The following is a 15231-nucleotide window of genomic DNA, read 5'->3' as shown; positions in this document are numbered from 1 at the left end:
TAGTTGACCCGTCACAAACTTGTGACGGATACTTATTGTTTTACCATAAGTCTCTTAAAACGAATATATATCCGTTTTAAGATTAAAACGGGTTAAATACATGTTCCTTATATTAAGTTTACAAGTAATATTTAGGCATTTTATTTTGTCTTTCTATAAAAAGGGTACTTGATTATCCTATTTAACAAAAAATTGCATACAAACTACCAAACGTCTAAGATCAATTTTCTGACTTGAAAATGCATGGTTAGTTTAGAATCAATGAGATGTTCTAATCTCCAATATAAAAGCCGGACTATCTTGCTTGTGGCCTCTTATTGTCCCTCTCCCACTTGCTCTCCAAGTTAATATATCCTTGTAAGAGGTTATAAGCCTGTGATGAAACATTGTGTCACTCGTCACAAATTCTCTGAGAATATGTGTATAAAAGCAAGAGTAAATTGAATTACTCTTGAAAAACAATCATCCCCACACAAAATACAATACAATTATCATAATCATAATAATAATAATGGAAGAAGGAAAAAGAAACAAGAAACTACACGCAGCATGTATACCATTTCCAGCACAAGGACACATAACCCCAATGCTACAACTAGCCAAGGTCCTCAACTCCAAAGGTTTCTACATTACCTTCTTCAATTCGGAGCACAACCACGAGTGTCTACTCCATTCTCAGGGTCCCAATTCCCTCGACGGTTCACCTTCCTTTCGCTTTGCTACCTTCCCGGATGGGCTTCCGCCTTCTGACACCACTCCCAACCAACCCCGCTCTGCTGAATCTCTTGTTCGTTCCTTAGAGCGAAACTCAGCCCTACTCTTCCAAAAAATTCTCCTTATTTTGATTGAACCTAAACCATCATTGGGAACGCCTCCTGTCAGCATTATCATATCCGATGCCTTTCTTTCTTTTCCTCTCAATGCTGCCCGGGAGTTTATCGACTGTCCGATTGTCTTGTTTACGGCTTCTAGTCCCTCTTGTTTTTTGGCATACTCTCAGTTTGACAACCTTCTCGACAGTGGCGTTCTACCTTTTAAAGGTCAGTTTTCGGTTTGTCACGAGTTATTTTATTCATCGCCATTGTTAGAATTTGGCGCTAGCTTGGGTTTTTTTGAGGGAAATGATAAATACAACCAATGCTTGTATCTAAATATTTTTGAGTGTTGATTTTCGCAGTACACATTTTACTACATATTTGACCATTTTATCCCTCTCATTTCCAAAAATCATGTACTACACGGAAAATTTGCGTAGAAAAAAAGCATCAGAACTTCAACCACAGCCACCTCCTACCAGCCCTCCCCACCAACGATTACCACCAGCGACCACACCCCACCGGCGACCACCCTCAAACCTTTCATGAGTTTCAGTGTTTCATCCATCTAATACCACCATCATCGGCCCACCACTACGCCGTTTACGCCGTCTGTTTCCTTCTCTACCACCACTAGTCCCGCCGCCCCTTTCTGTCGTACCAACATCAGCCGCACCACTCCTCCATTGATGTCCATAAAAGCACCATACACAATAAGAAACCCCCAAATCTGGAAAAAAGTAATCTTAATCCTAAACTAACAAGGCACAAGTAACAAAAAATCATTGATGAAGCAATAACTGATCATTAATCTTTAATGAATAACCTATAATTGGTTTCCAAGTCGAATTACAATACATCTTTGGAAAAAGAACGATGATTTTGAAGGGTATAGATTATGATTTGAAAGGGAATTTGTGTATTTTGATTTTTAATTAAGGGGTATTTCATAAGAATAATCCAACCTATTCCTCCTCTTCTTATAATAATCTATACTATCGTTTAACTGAGAAAAATCTGAACTATTGGCTCATTTATCTTTCAGTGAACTTGTGGGAGGGAGAATTGTACAACCGGTCACCTTGACTTCTAAATCTGAAATGACTTCCTCTCTGCTCTCCTCACCGCAAAAACAACACACATTTTACCCCTTAGTCAAATTAAAATCAGACCACTCATCCTGTCATCCACCTCCTTCCCCATTTTTTCCCCTTTCCTCTTTCAACACCATCGCCAATTCACCATCACCGCCACACTCCCCACCACCCACCCTCCCTACACACTGCCTGACCCACTTACTTCACAGAATACTCGTTATGGGAATAATATCACAACCGCACACCAACCAAGTCCACTCACGTCACATATCACAACCGCACACCATCATCAGCCTCTTCATCTTCCATTGTATATTACCAACCTTCCTTGTATGTAAAGATGATTTATTTACATAAATTTACTAGAAAAAGTAAAAAAATATTTTGAAAAAGTAATCAAACAATTGCACCTGTCGGAATAATATGAATTGAAGAAATAACATTATAAGCTAGGAAGCTCGTCGCTGATGATGAATAAAATGGTGATGGCTCAACAGGAAGGTTGGTGTGGCGGGTTGAGGATGAGTGTTGTTGGAAGTTCAGGCAAGATTGGAAAAATCAATTTTATAATAATTATTTCCCTTAAACTTTACCCAGAATTTAATTTATAGAATCGGGTGGAAGGGAAAGTGTAGGTGATTCTGAAAAAACAATTCTTTAGTCAATGTGTTCGTGGGTTTGTTTTGCTAAATTTCAGATTATAGTTTTGATTGATGGTTTAATGGTTTCTGTTTTGTGTAATTAGGATAATTGATTATAGTTTTTCTGGATTTTTGATGAAATTTAGGTTTTTGTTTTTAATTTGGGCAAGGTTATAGATGTAGGAAGAAGATGAAAAATAAAAAATGGGCCCCATAATCTTATGACCTGAAAGCTTACCTCTTATAACAGGTAAAAATTAGGCTCGGTTTAGTAAAAGATAAGTGAGCTAATAGTTAGGATTTTTCTCAGTTAAATGCTAGTATGGATTAATATAAGAAGAGTGGGCATAGGTTGGATTATTCCTATGAAATAACCCTTTAATTAAGGGTATGCAAATGGAAATTTTTGGCGAAAATGTACTGAGTTGAGTAAAAAACGTACTGCGAAAATAAATTACGATATTTTAATACCCTTTTAAATCCTCTATTTACTAAACGAATAGGCGAATCTAAAAATTTTCCCGCTCAAATTCCTTTAGTTATAAATTGGGCCTTAACACGTTTGATAGTTAATCTCAAGTATCGGGCTAAACATTTTTACTCATTCTATAGGCTATATAAAAGTTGGCCTACCTTATATACAATTTTTATTTGCGATTATTTTTACAAAAGTGTATTCTACCAAAGTACTTTACACTATCATTTATTTTACGTGTGACATATTATACGATATAGGTCAGGTTGTAAGACTTCTATATATTTTACTCATATTATAATCACATTTTAATTATAAATGTATCTTTAAGTATTATATTTATTTGTAGACTCTTAACACTAAATTTAAAATTTAATTATTATATATTAATTTCTTTATATATCACAATCTAAAAATCCGTACATTTGCACGTAATCTACACTAGTTTAGTATTAATTTAGAAATTAGAGAATAAATTACACATGAATCAATATAATTAATGCATTTATTAAGTATTTATTTCATTTTTAATTCCTTAAATACAACTTATTGAAGTAATTGGACATAGACTAGTAGCATAATTGAACCGGGATTATACGTATTGAAAATCGTGAAAAAGTAAATGGGGAAAAACCATGAAGTGGAGTGAGTAAATTAGTTACTCCCTCCATGTATATCAATTATTTCGTCCCTCCTTCTCCATTCAAGTCACCTTTTGTTCCATTTTTTTTTGTAGTATGTTTCGTCCAAATTCAATTACATGTGGGCAATGTATTTTGTATAATTTAAATTCAATTCCTTAATTCTTGTACCTACAAAAAAAGAGAAGAATAATAGACTTGGAGGGGGTATTTGATGACAATTATTAATTACTCTTACTTTTATTTAGAACCGCAAATAATAGTGTTTTTTTAATATGTTTTTTTTAATAACGTAAGAAAACTAAGGCAGACTGTCAATTATATAATCCTGCTCAATTCCTCAATTGTATCAAATGAGATTTTGTGTCAAACGAGTTACTTCTAAAATGTAGCCCATTGTTTTAGTTTCACTCTGTTGTTGAGCCGGTTTAAGGCTTTAGGCTAACATGTTATTTATTGTTGATTAAAATGGAGCTGGATCCTTTTTTATTAAATTATAACCTATTATAGTCAAGAATTTTTAATTTACTACATAATATGCTTACTTGTGCAAACTACTACCAACAAACTTACAATTATACTCAGACTACTACCAATTGGACTAAAAACACAACTTAAAGTGCAAAACTCGCCTGACTTCCTTCTTCTTTTATTTTTACACTAGATTTATACTCATACTACCCTTACTAATTCTAAATTGTTAACCTTACCTAATCAAACCCTTTCTTTTCCTCCATTATCCTCTTTATTCAACCATTTTTTCCCCTTCCATTAAAGGTAGGTTGAGCTTTCTCTCTTAAATTTTGTTCTTGTTTTCCTTAATTCTTCTCTCTCTTTTTCTTCTTCTCCCTTTTCTCTCCTATGAACCGTTTCTTACTGTTCTCTTTTCTCTTTTCTGGTTTTTGTTCTTGTAGATCTGAGTATTGACGTCGTCAACACACTCCCACTCACAATGCTAAATTGACATCCTACAATCAACAATATACAAATCTGGGTGATTAATCAACAACAAATTAAACAATGTATACATCAAGCATACAAAAAAAAAACACAAATTTAAGCCATTAATCATCAAGCAACAAAAACCCCCAAAAATATTACCAATATTAATGTTCATTATAAAGTAAAGGTTTCCAATTAAGAAATAGATCCTACTCTTACTTTCACTGACGGATAGATTATCCATAATGATAATGAAGATGGTGAAAAGCTATGGGTATTGGTGATTAATGGAGGTTGTAACATGGGATTCACAGCGAAGAAGTTATTAAAAGGTTGAGTAATTTTGGGTAAGTTTAGCTTAAAAGATAAGTGAGGGTGGGTAATTGTTGGAGAGTGTTAAGTGAGGGTAAAATAGTCATAGCACATTAGATCGGTAAGCTCATGCGACGTATTAGTAACAAATACCCATTTTTCGTCAAATTAGTAGTAGAATGTATTTAGTTGTAGGGTTTTAGATAGTATTTTGCAAAAATAGGTATATTAGGTAGTAATTTAAAATTTTCTGAATTTAATAGGTAGTAATATGCAAATCGCTCTAATAATTATATAAATTACTCGTATAATCTTTTCATTAAACTATAAACACTCCTTCCTAGAAAACTAAATTACAAACTATTATCACTAGCTTCATGACAAAATATAGTTAAAATAATTTAAGAAATTTATAAAATGATACAATTAGCTTCTCGGTAAAAAAAGTTATTTTCACTAAAATATCAAAATGATATGATTTGTTGCTTTATTATTTTTGTCGTTTTAATTATTTTTCAAATCAAAATGTAGGGATGAGAAATTTGAAAAATTAATTATTGTCGATTAAAAATCTATAAGTAATACATTGCAAAATAAAACTCTATAAATACTAAACATGCATTGTATGAGATCTATACTAATTTATATTGCTTTTTTTTTTAAATTCAAGTCCATTTTAGGACTCGAGGCTGGAACACTTTTATCTAGTCTAAGATCACCTCACTGGCACCTAACTAATTAAATCTGACGAACGGGTCGTGCTGGTTGATTTCAGGTTTGCAAGATTTTAAGTTAGATCGGGTTGGGTTGTGCCTTTTTGGGTCGGGTAATTTTCAGGTCTCTTATCTTTTAGTTATTCGGAGATCATATTCAATGTCAAATAATAAACATTTGCTCTAGTCAATTCGGATTACAGGTTAAAGTTCGGGTGGGTTGGATCGATTTTGTCAAGCACACACTTAGCTACCATGCACCTCCCCAATAAGAAGAAACCAAAACTACCCCAGTAACTTAGTCAGATTAATTATATAATGTAATGCATATAACGCTATTGATTGAATTTGTGCATGTGACATTTAAATTAGTTACATATAATATTTTGTAATTTTTTTTTTTTACAGATGCTGACTACATGACAAATGGCTCGCTGGATGTTAAGCCAGATTTGGAGCCATCTAGCATGAAAGGCATGCGGTTAAGAGATCTTCCAAGCCACGTAAGAACTACAGAAAAGGACAACCCAGTATTTGGGTTCATAAAACGTATCATTACAAGGTGCAGTGATCGACCCATAATATTTAATACCTTTAAGGCCTTAGACCATGAGGTGCTCAAGGACTTGTCTGAGGTCCTAATTGGCCCAATATACACGGTCGGTCCATTGCAGAGCCTATCAAACAACCTAGCTCTTCATGAAAGTGAAGGGATAAGTGACATTGGGTCCAACATTTTGAAGGAAGATTCAGAATGTCTCCGATGGTTAGACTCGCAGAACCCTAATTCTGTGGTATATGCGAGTTTTGGAAGTACCACCACAATGACAAATGAACAACTCATTGAATTTGCATGGGGTCTTGCAAATAGTAAGCACCCATTTCTGTGGGTTATTAGGCCCGATATTATTATCGGGCAATCAGCTATCCTACCAGTTGAGTTTGAAATGGAGGTCAAAGGAAGAGGTATATTAGTAAGTTGGTGTCCACAACAGAAGGTACTTAGCCATCCATCGATTGGCGTTTACCTAACACACAGTGGATGGAACTCAACACTCGAGACTATTAGTAGTGGAGTGCCAGTAATATGTTGGCCATATAAGGGAGACCATCAACCTATAAGTTGGTGGTCTTGCTATAAGTGGGGTATTGGCAAGGAACTTGACATTTTTGTGAAGAGGGATCAAGTTGAGAAGCATATTAAAGAGGTGTTGGAGGAAGAGAAGGGCAAGATGCTGAAACTGAAAGCAATGGAGTGGAAACACTTGGCTGATGAAGCTACAAGTTCAAATGGATCGTCTCGTTTGGACATTGATAGATTCATCGACTATGTTGCCTCTTTACACCATGTAGAGAATGGTTTAACCATCTAAAATTGTTTAAATTATGAGGGTCGATGTTGGTATTAAGACTACCTCAATTGGTTGTGGGCTTGCTATGAGCCTATGACATGATATGTGGTCTAAATTATCGTGTAATTCATGATTAAAAACTGTTTTTTTTAGTCGTTATGCATGGATACTCATTAAAACCTTTCTTTTATCCGGAACACTTTAAGAGACCATGACTCGTGTTTTTGAATTCAAAAAGTGACGATTTCTTTTCAAATCGATCATCTTTACAAGAACTACGATGAAAAAAAAAATTGTCGTATTTGGATGCCGTGTGACACGCCTAAAACGTCGCACTAAAAGACGGCCAAATTAATAATTTATATACCACTAAACACACTAATTAGCACTAATTATAAACTAGTAAAATAGCAAGCAAGGGAACGAACCCAAGAGAAGATAGGTTTTGCAATAGTGAATTTAAAAGAGTAATTAGAACAATTGTAACAAGCTAACAACAATTATGTAAAAAGGGAGGGGGGGTTTGGTTTGGTTTTCAAGGACAATTAAAAGAAATTCAAACAAGAGTATGAGGCAAGCAACAAGTAATCAAGCAAGAATTCTAAGATGGAAATTAATCAATTTGAGAGAGACTTAACCCGACCCAAATTAAGTTAGGCACTTTAGTTGATAAAACCACTCAATCAATCCTTCTAATCAATATTATTGTCCTATTAGTGAGATTAAATCTCCAAATTCCCTTAACTAGAAGTCAATCACAAGGAAATCACACTTAATGATTGACCCAACTTATCAACTCCTCTAGTGGAAATCACACACATAGATTCATTAACAAGAAGATGAAGCAATAGGAATCTAATAGGTGGAATTACTCACAATGAAATCACAATTAATGAGCAATTACAACTTAATCTCTCTAATGTTAATTAAACCAAGAAGAAATCACATTCATTAGTCTAATAACAAGTTGTTGCAACATGGGATTACAAGGAAATCACACTTAATAAACCCAACAACATATAAATTAAGGAACTTGGAAAGATTATCTAACAAGGAAATCACACTTAACCACAATAATCTAACAAGGATTCCAAAATTAAGCAATTAAACACAAGAGATTAAGAACAATAATAATAATTAAGGAAAGATTAGGGAGTCTTACAACAAAAGATTAAGCCTTTGAGTCGGATTAAGAAAGGGAGATTAGTTCTCCATGCTTAGATCTAAACCCAATTCAAAAAGATGAAAATATTCCCAAATTACAACTTTATTAATTAAAGTGAGCCAAAGATCCCTTAACCTACTTGCAAACATCCTATTTATAGTCTAACGTAACCTAATAATTATGGGCTTAACAAAGGAAAGGCCCGTAATACAAAACGCCTCTAAACCCAGATTTTTCGCACCGTGCGAGTTCTGGTGTCTGGAAACTCGCACGGTGCGAGTTTGGTCCTGGAACGCGTCTTTCTTTCGTGCTTTACTTGGTCCTTGAAAGGCTTCCTTAGGGTACTTCTTTGATGCTTGTTCTTGGCTCTTCCTTGGACACTTCTCTCGATCTCTTGGCTTCTTATTTTTCACTTGAAATTATGCTAAATGGTGAAGCATTCGGAATTGGTTAAACAATGTAAAAATCGTCGAAAACCACCCCTAAATGTTACCAAATGAGCTCAAAATGGTGCCAAAACTTAGTAGAAATAGGAGCTCATCACCGTGCTAGGAGTTTTTGTATGAAAGTTTTTTTCACCTAACAAACTTTGAGTAACCATATATCTAGGTTATGAGTTTGAAACTCTACTTTTTTTCAAATCGTAGTAGTTAGAAAGAAATTGGGTATTTCATGCAAAATGTCAAACCTCAAAGGTACCGTATGAATTTTCCGGAAAAAAAAAAATATTACTGAAATACGCGATGTAACACTAGGGGTGAGCAAAACCGTGTACCCGATACGGTTTTGAAAACCGTATCGGGTATACGGTTTTAAAAATCGCAAAAATCACTAAGTTCAAACATGTGAGATCAAGGTTACATAGTTGGAGGTTGGAACAATGTACAAGCATGAAGCATGATGCATTACAGTATGATATAAATAACAATTTTATATTTGGATTAACATGAAGAATGATTAACCTCAAATTACAAATATTTCCATCAAGAAGAAGTAGAATATTTGCAATGGTAGACATGAAATTAACATTTAGGTAAAACAGCCCTCAAGAACAACCTCACAGTATCTTCCTGCCTAACAAACCCACCTTCCTTCTCAACTAGCACAGCACTCACAATCTCCCCATACCCTGGCTTGATCTCGCCTGTGGCTGCAATATAAGCAATCATGGCCGCCTGGGCTGGTCCAAGACTGGGATTATAAGCATCAGACTCCATATAAGACCCTTTAAATATGTTCCCATGTTGATCAACCAATGCCATTTCAGAAGGGCAACCACTATAAGGCGCATGAGATGCATTTGCAGCCTCTAGTGCACCCAAAACAACATCTTTTATATCTTCAAATATACCCAACTCTATTTTAACTACCAATAAACTCCAAACTATATAAGGGTGTTTCTCAAAATACTCCAAACTCTATTTTAACTACCAATATACCCAACTTTTACCTCCCTTCTCTTTTATTAAAACAAGTGGAAGGGCTACCTGCTGGACCGGTTGGTTTATCTTTAGATTCTCATTTTCTTTTGTAAACACCATTAATCTTCTCTGTCTTCTCCAAAACTCCATTTTTCCTCTTCAAAACCCCATTTTTTTCAATTTAAATCCCCCATCTCTCCTCTCGCTTTATAGAATTTAAATTAACATAAAAATTAATGTGTAATTGAAGATTCAAACAAGTGGAGCTACAATTGATTGGAGAAGCAAACCAAACTTGATTTCCATGATTATTAATTTTTGTTTAATGTAAAAATTAATTCTTACCGTAGCAACAATAAGTAGTGTTGAATCCAAATCACAAATATAATCATTTGTACATTTTTTCATCAAAGTATGTATCTTTGCCGACCAATATATTGTTCATATGCTCATATACATGCTTGTGTACTTCTTTTTGTTGTTCATATTAATCAAACCAGCCTACTTTGCTTGATTCTTTAACCTGTGTTCACCTATTTTAATATTTTAGTTTTCTAAAAACCCAGAAAACCACTGATTTTTAACCCTAACCATTTCTTAATTAGTCCTTTTTTCCATGGCGATGGTGAATTGAGAAGGGGGTAAAATTGTAATCAGGAATTGGAGGGGAAAATGGAGGAAAATTAAAGAAAACTAAAGTTGATGGAGATAAATTGGTGGGAGGAGAGACGAGAGAGGAGTAGCACTTCTGGACTCCTGGTAAATGGAGGTAGAATAAAGAAGAAGATTAGTAAAATTATTATAAAAATGAAAGCGAGCCCAGCTTATAGGTTAACCGGTTGTTTCAAGTCAAAAAATAGGCAATTCACAAATTCTTATTTGTGACGGACACTATCCGTCACAAACAAGAGACGGGGCGAATAGATACCGTATTAGCAATATGGGCCGGATAGTAGTGGGATAGTGGGGTATGTTTGAAATATATAATATTGTGTTAGATTGTGAGTGGGAAACATATTGTACAATTGCAATTAATGCCAACATACATGAAAAACACCACCATATCATCTTTACGTCAAATGCTAATTAACTCTCCAAACTTCCTCATCTATGGACACAATATTCCATCAACCCTAATCCACTCATTCTTCATAATCATACATTAAAATTATCATCAAATCTTCACACTTTTCTCACAATCATAATCATCCATTCAAAGTATCATCAAATCTTCATACTTTTCTCACAAAACCATGGATATATGGTTGGGAACTCGACAATGGAGGATGAAAATAATCAACAAATTTTTGATGTATAGACCGCTAATTCTGTCGGCTGATGGTGTATTGGTTGATGGTAAAGACGATGATTTTGCGACGATGTTGATGAGCAAAGGTTTGTTTTTTATTTATTTTTATGAGATTTTTGTGACGATTTTTTGACAAATTTAGAAGCATAAATGTTAGAATGCAATGTTTGTGTTGTTGATGAGTTTTTTTGACGATTTAGATTAGTAAAGGATTGTATTTATTAAGCTATTTATTCATATTTTTGTTCATGACATTTTATGTAACATCCCGTAAATTTGAAGACCTGTATTATATTTTAAAAGTAATATTTTAATCTATTTTAATTTTATATTAATTTATTTGAAATAGAATTTATTTGATAAAATATAATCTTATTTTATTTTGAAGAAATGTAATTATTTTTGATAGTTTAGAAATGTTTAAAAGTGATTTAAACTATATTTAAACCTTTCCCCTTGATAAAATAGATTTCGGATAAAAGTCGTAAAATTGGGATTTTCCCATTTCTTACGGTCGTTGGGTAAACGAGTTTGGATATTGGGCATATGAGTACTTAATCTTTTAGTAAAATCGTGTTTAAGAACTTTAATTTTCTCGGAAATCGCGTTCGACGAATATTTCTAATTTCCGTCGAAACGAACCAAAACGTAAACAATTGAAACTCACCCAAACACCCTACTCCAAACCATGCACCCTCCATCCTCCATGGGTCTCCTCTTCATCTTTCATTTCCTCAATTCTCATCCCCTCTCTTCCTTTCACCAAACACCAATTTCATTTCACAAACCCTCCTTACAATCCCTAAATCCACCATAAATCCTTCATTTCTCCACCAAATCTCATAAAAATTATATATTTGGAATCCTCTCTTCAATCCTCATCTACTAGTCCATTTCCCCCAATTTTGTTTTAAGACTCATCTTTTAGGGTTTTCGAATTTAAGCTTAATAATTGTGTTTTTGTTGTTTTTATAGGTGAAGAATTTGAAGATGAGTTAGGAGACTCATATATTGTTGAAGATGAAGAGTAATTTTGGGGTTTAGAAGCTTTCTCAAGTTATTACTTGTCTCTTTGCTAGCTTAAGGTAACTATTCCGAGTTACTCGACGATTTAATGTCACATTAGTGTTGTTTATGATGTGTTGGATGCTTATGTGATTAATAACATGTTAACTTTAATTTTCACATGAATGGTTGTTGTTAAAGTTTGTTAAATATGTTGTTTTTCACATGTTTAATTGTTGAAACGGAATGAATATTGTTGAATGTTGCTTGAATATGTAAACTATTGATTTCCTCCCAAATATATATGTGGAATTCCTTGTTAATTACATGTTCTTGTTCAATCGGATTGTAATGATAATATGAGATTGACTTGAGGATGAAGATTTAGTCCGTATGTGTCGTGGTAATCAGGCCGTTGCCGCAGGCTCCGGCCACCACCGCAGGCTCCGCCGACACCGCAGCTCCGGCCACTATCGCAGTCAGGTTTAGGCCCGACCATTTTTGTAAAATGGCCATAACTTCTTCGTTACTTGTCTGTTTGAGGCTTATGACCTACCGTTAGAACCGTAAGAGGATAAGCTATCATCTCCAATTGGTTTCACCTTATTTATATATTTAGAACTCAAGTTATGACCGTTTGAAGTTGACCCTTGTTACAGTCGAGTACTAAACTTGTTGTTATAGATTGGGTTTTGAGTTTCTTGTTGGGTATGCATCTTAACCTTGGTTCTAACGCTTGTGTATGGTGTGTTGAGACTCTTTTATCATGGGAGTACTAATTTACCGTGATGTGGGCCAAAGTAGGCCAAGACTCTGAGCTGGGCCAGATTGACCGAACGAGTTTGGTCAAACTAGGTTTAAACCGGTCAGCCTCGATTTGACCGATGACCCGTCGCGGGACTCGGGTCGAGGGTTTGTCTTTGAGGTGAGATTGAGTGTTATTGGATGTTTTACGTTATGCCTTGATATTCGTAATTATCATTTCACATGTTGGTTGTTGGATGCTTTGGATGCCTTATGCTTGAGTCTTGTTGCCTCTTTGCCATATTAGCTTGTTCTCATGGATTACGGTACTGTTGGTTAGCTGGAATTTGGATTACTATTGATATTGGAGATATTGTTGGATTGTCAGCTGAATATGCTCTTGCGTAGCCTTTCATATGCTAGGGTGTGTATGATCATTTGTGTGTGCAAGTTTGGACTCTTTGCCCCTCTTATGGTTAATTGGGTGTCCTACTTGTCTTGTGTGGTGCGGGCTAAAGTATTCAAGCTGGGACTAGGTCCTAGGTGAGTATTTCGGCCTTCGTCATAGATAGGCCCTTATAGTCTTTGACGAGTGTATGTTCACCGCTTAATAGCCTTTGTGTCTTAGCTTGGTGGGTTTATATCCAAGTTAGGGCATGACCTCCTCGCGTACTCTTAGAAGTATGTGGTCAGCTTAAGTACTAGCCAACCCTTTGGTGGACTCCTTAGGGGTACTCATGTGTGTGATCATGGATCTTGGATGCGGTATTTTCCGCATGTCGCTAGGTCTCAAGGGTTTAGGACTAGGGTGTTTACCTTACCTCGTGGTATAGACTCGAGTTCTGAGTGACTATTGATTGTACTAGGAACTTATGCCTGTCTCTAGATATATTGTCCTTTCTTGTTTGATGATTCTATGAATCATAGAAGGTGAGATGCAAGCCGGCTATGGTTGATAGAGTTTGGATTCCTGGATGTTATGTGATTCACATGATAGTGTAGTATGAGTCGGTCTAGTATTCACATGCTAGGACTATGTGTTGTTATATTGTTGTTCACATGATAAGCATGATTGTCTAGCATCTATATGCTAAGGCTATGTGTTATTCATATTCATACTCTTATGTTTACATGTTATATTAATTATGACATTTCGTGGCTGGGAGAACTCGGAGTTACTCTCCACTGACTGTGGCTTTCGTATTTGTATAAAATGCGATTGACAGGTAGGTGATGCATATATGGGGTACATGGACGAGCTAGCGAGCAAAGTAACCTTGGGACCTAGATTGACTTTATCTTATTGTGACCCTTAAACACTTTTTATGACATGTACTTTTGGGGGACATATGTCTCCCTTTTTCATATTTGGGTTGTATAACTTTGTTTCGCGACTTTAGCGATGTTTTATTTATGAAATTTATTTTAGACCTTGCATGTTTGACACCTTCCCGTTTGGATATTTTTATAACAGGTTCAGGTTTTAAAATTTACAGGTTTTTACCCAAATGAACCTATTACAAACATATCCATGCAGTTTTTATCTAGAATTATGTGTTTACTTTTCCGCAATAAATGAGGGTGTCACATTTTAGGGCAATTTTGACGGGTTTTTTCATGAGATTTTTGACGATTTACATGAGATTTTAGGTCAATTTTTAGATTAATATGTGGGAGTTAATCTGTGTTGATGTTGTTGGAGTTGAAGATGAAGATTAATTGTGCATAAGCTAACGTCTATAAAACTGACAACAGCTAACTTTAAAGAAACACAAATGTGTTTTGAACAGATTATCATTTTAGGTTATAGTGTGACTATTTTAGAGTTCAGTGTATTCAGTTTAACCAAATCTTAAAATTTGGTTGCTCGTTATAGGTACTGATCTTTCATATATGTTAGCATTGTCTAGTGTATAGTGTGACCATTTTCTAGTTCAGTGTTGCCCTTTTAACAAGGCATTCTTCTATTTACCTTGTCATAGGAACTAATCTGTAATATATGTTACCATTGTATAGTGTACACCGTCACCATTTTAGACTTCAGTGTTACCTTTTTAACCAAACCTAGTTATTTTGTTTATCTTGTCATAGGCATTAATATTTAAACTTTAAATGGTGACAATATGACTAAAGTTGGTTACATTTTGATGTACTGTTAAAATGTGACCATGATAGTTATGATATGTAGACGTTGTAGTATGAAATGTGACACCATCTTGTGTGTGTTTAAAACTTAAAATGGTGACGTCCTGACTAAATATGGTTACATTCTGTTGTACTGTTAAAATGTGACCATTATAGTTGTGATATGTAGTTGTTTTACTATGAAATGTGACAGCATGTTATGTGTTTAAAACTTAAAATGGTGACATTCTGACAAAAGTTGTTTACAATTCAGTGTTGCCTTTTTAAGATCTTTAATATTTGTTACCATTGTGTAGTGTAGGCTGTCACCATTTTAGACTTCAGTGTTACCTTTTTAACCAAACCTAGTTTTTTTTGTTTATCTTGTCGTAGGTATTAATTTTTAAAATTAAAATGGTGACATTATGACTAAAGTTGGTTACATTCTGATTTACTGTTAAAATGTGACCATGAT

At 34.8% G+C, this 15231-nt stretch overlaps 2 protein-coding genes across 2 annotated transcripts; one reads left to right on the top strand and one right to left on the bottom strand.

The window, feature by feature from the left end:
• The first annotated feature begins 452 nt into the window (after positions 1 to 452).
• LOC141652620 (7-deoxyloganetin glucosyltransferase-like) lies at positions 453 to 7178 on the top strand. Its single transcript, XM_074460165.1, has 2 exons — positions 453 to 1040; positions 6045 to 7178. The coding sequence occupies exons 1-2, from the start codon at positions 512 to 514 to the stop codon at positions 7007 to 7009; spliced, it is 1494 nt and encodes a 497-aa protein (XP_074316266.1). The 5' UTR covers positions 453 to 511; the 3' UTR covers positions 7010 to 7178.
• Positions 7179 to 9175: 1997 nt separating this feature from the next.
• On the bottom strand, positions 9176 to 9724 carry LOC141653927 (cytidine deaminase 1-like). The gene is made up of 2 exons (XM_074461793.1): positions 9604 to 9724; positions 9176 to 9492 (listed from the first exon to the last, which is right to left on the bottom strand). The coding sequence occupies exons 1-2, from the start codon at positions 9722 to 9724 to the stop codon at positions 9176 to 9178; spliced, it is 438 nt and encodes a 145-aa protein (XP_074317894.1).
• Positions 9725 to 15231: the final 5507 nt, after the last annotated feature.

The sequence above is a fragment of the Silene latifolia genome, chromosome 4 (assembly GCF_048544455.1).
Source record: "Silene latifolia isolate original U9 population chromosome 4, ASM4854445v1, whole genome shotgun sequence".
Taxonomy (NCBI): domain Eukaryota; kingdom Viridiplantae; phylum Streptophyta; class Magnoliopsida; order Caryophyllales; family Caryophyllaceae; genus Silene; species Silene latifolia.
Note: the sequence above shows the minus strand (reverse complement) of the source record. Positions and strands in the feature narration are given on the sequence as shown.

Coding starts and splice junctions, on each gene's coding strand:
- LOC141652620 (XM_074460165.1), top strand. CDS start 512: ATGGAAGAAGGAAAAAGAAACAAGAAACTACACGCAGCATGTATACCA. Junction 1,041..6,044: donor TGGCGTTCTACCTTTTAAAG/GTCAGTTTTCGG, acceptor TTTTTTTTACAG/ATGCTGACTACATGACAAAT.
- LOC141653927 (XM_074461793.1), bottom strand. CDS start 9,724: ATGGAGTTTTGGAGAAGACAGAGAAGATTAATGGTGTTTACAAAAGAA. Junction 9,493..9,603: donor TTTAATAAAAGAGAAGGGAG/GTAAAAGTTGGG, acceptor GTATATTTGAAG/ATATAAAAGATGTTGTTTTG.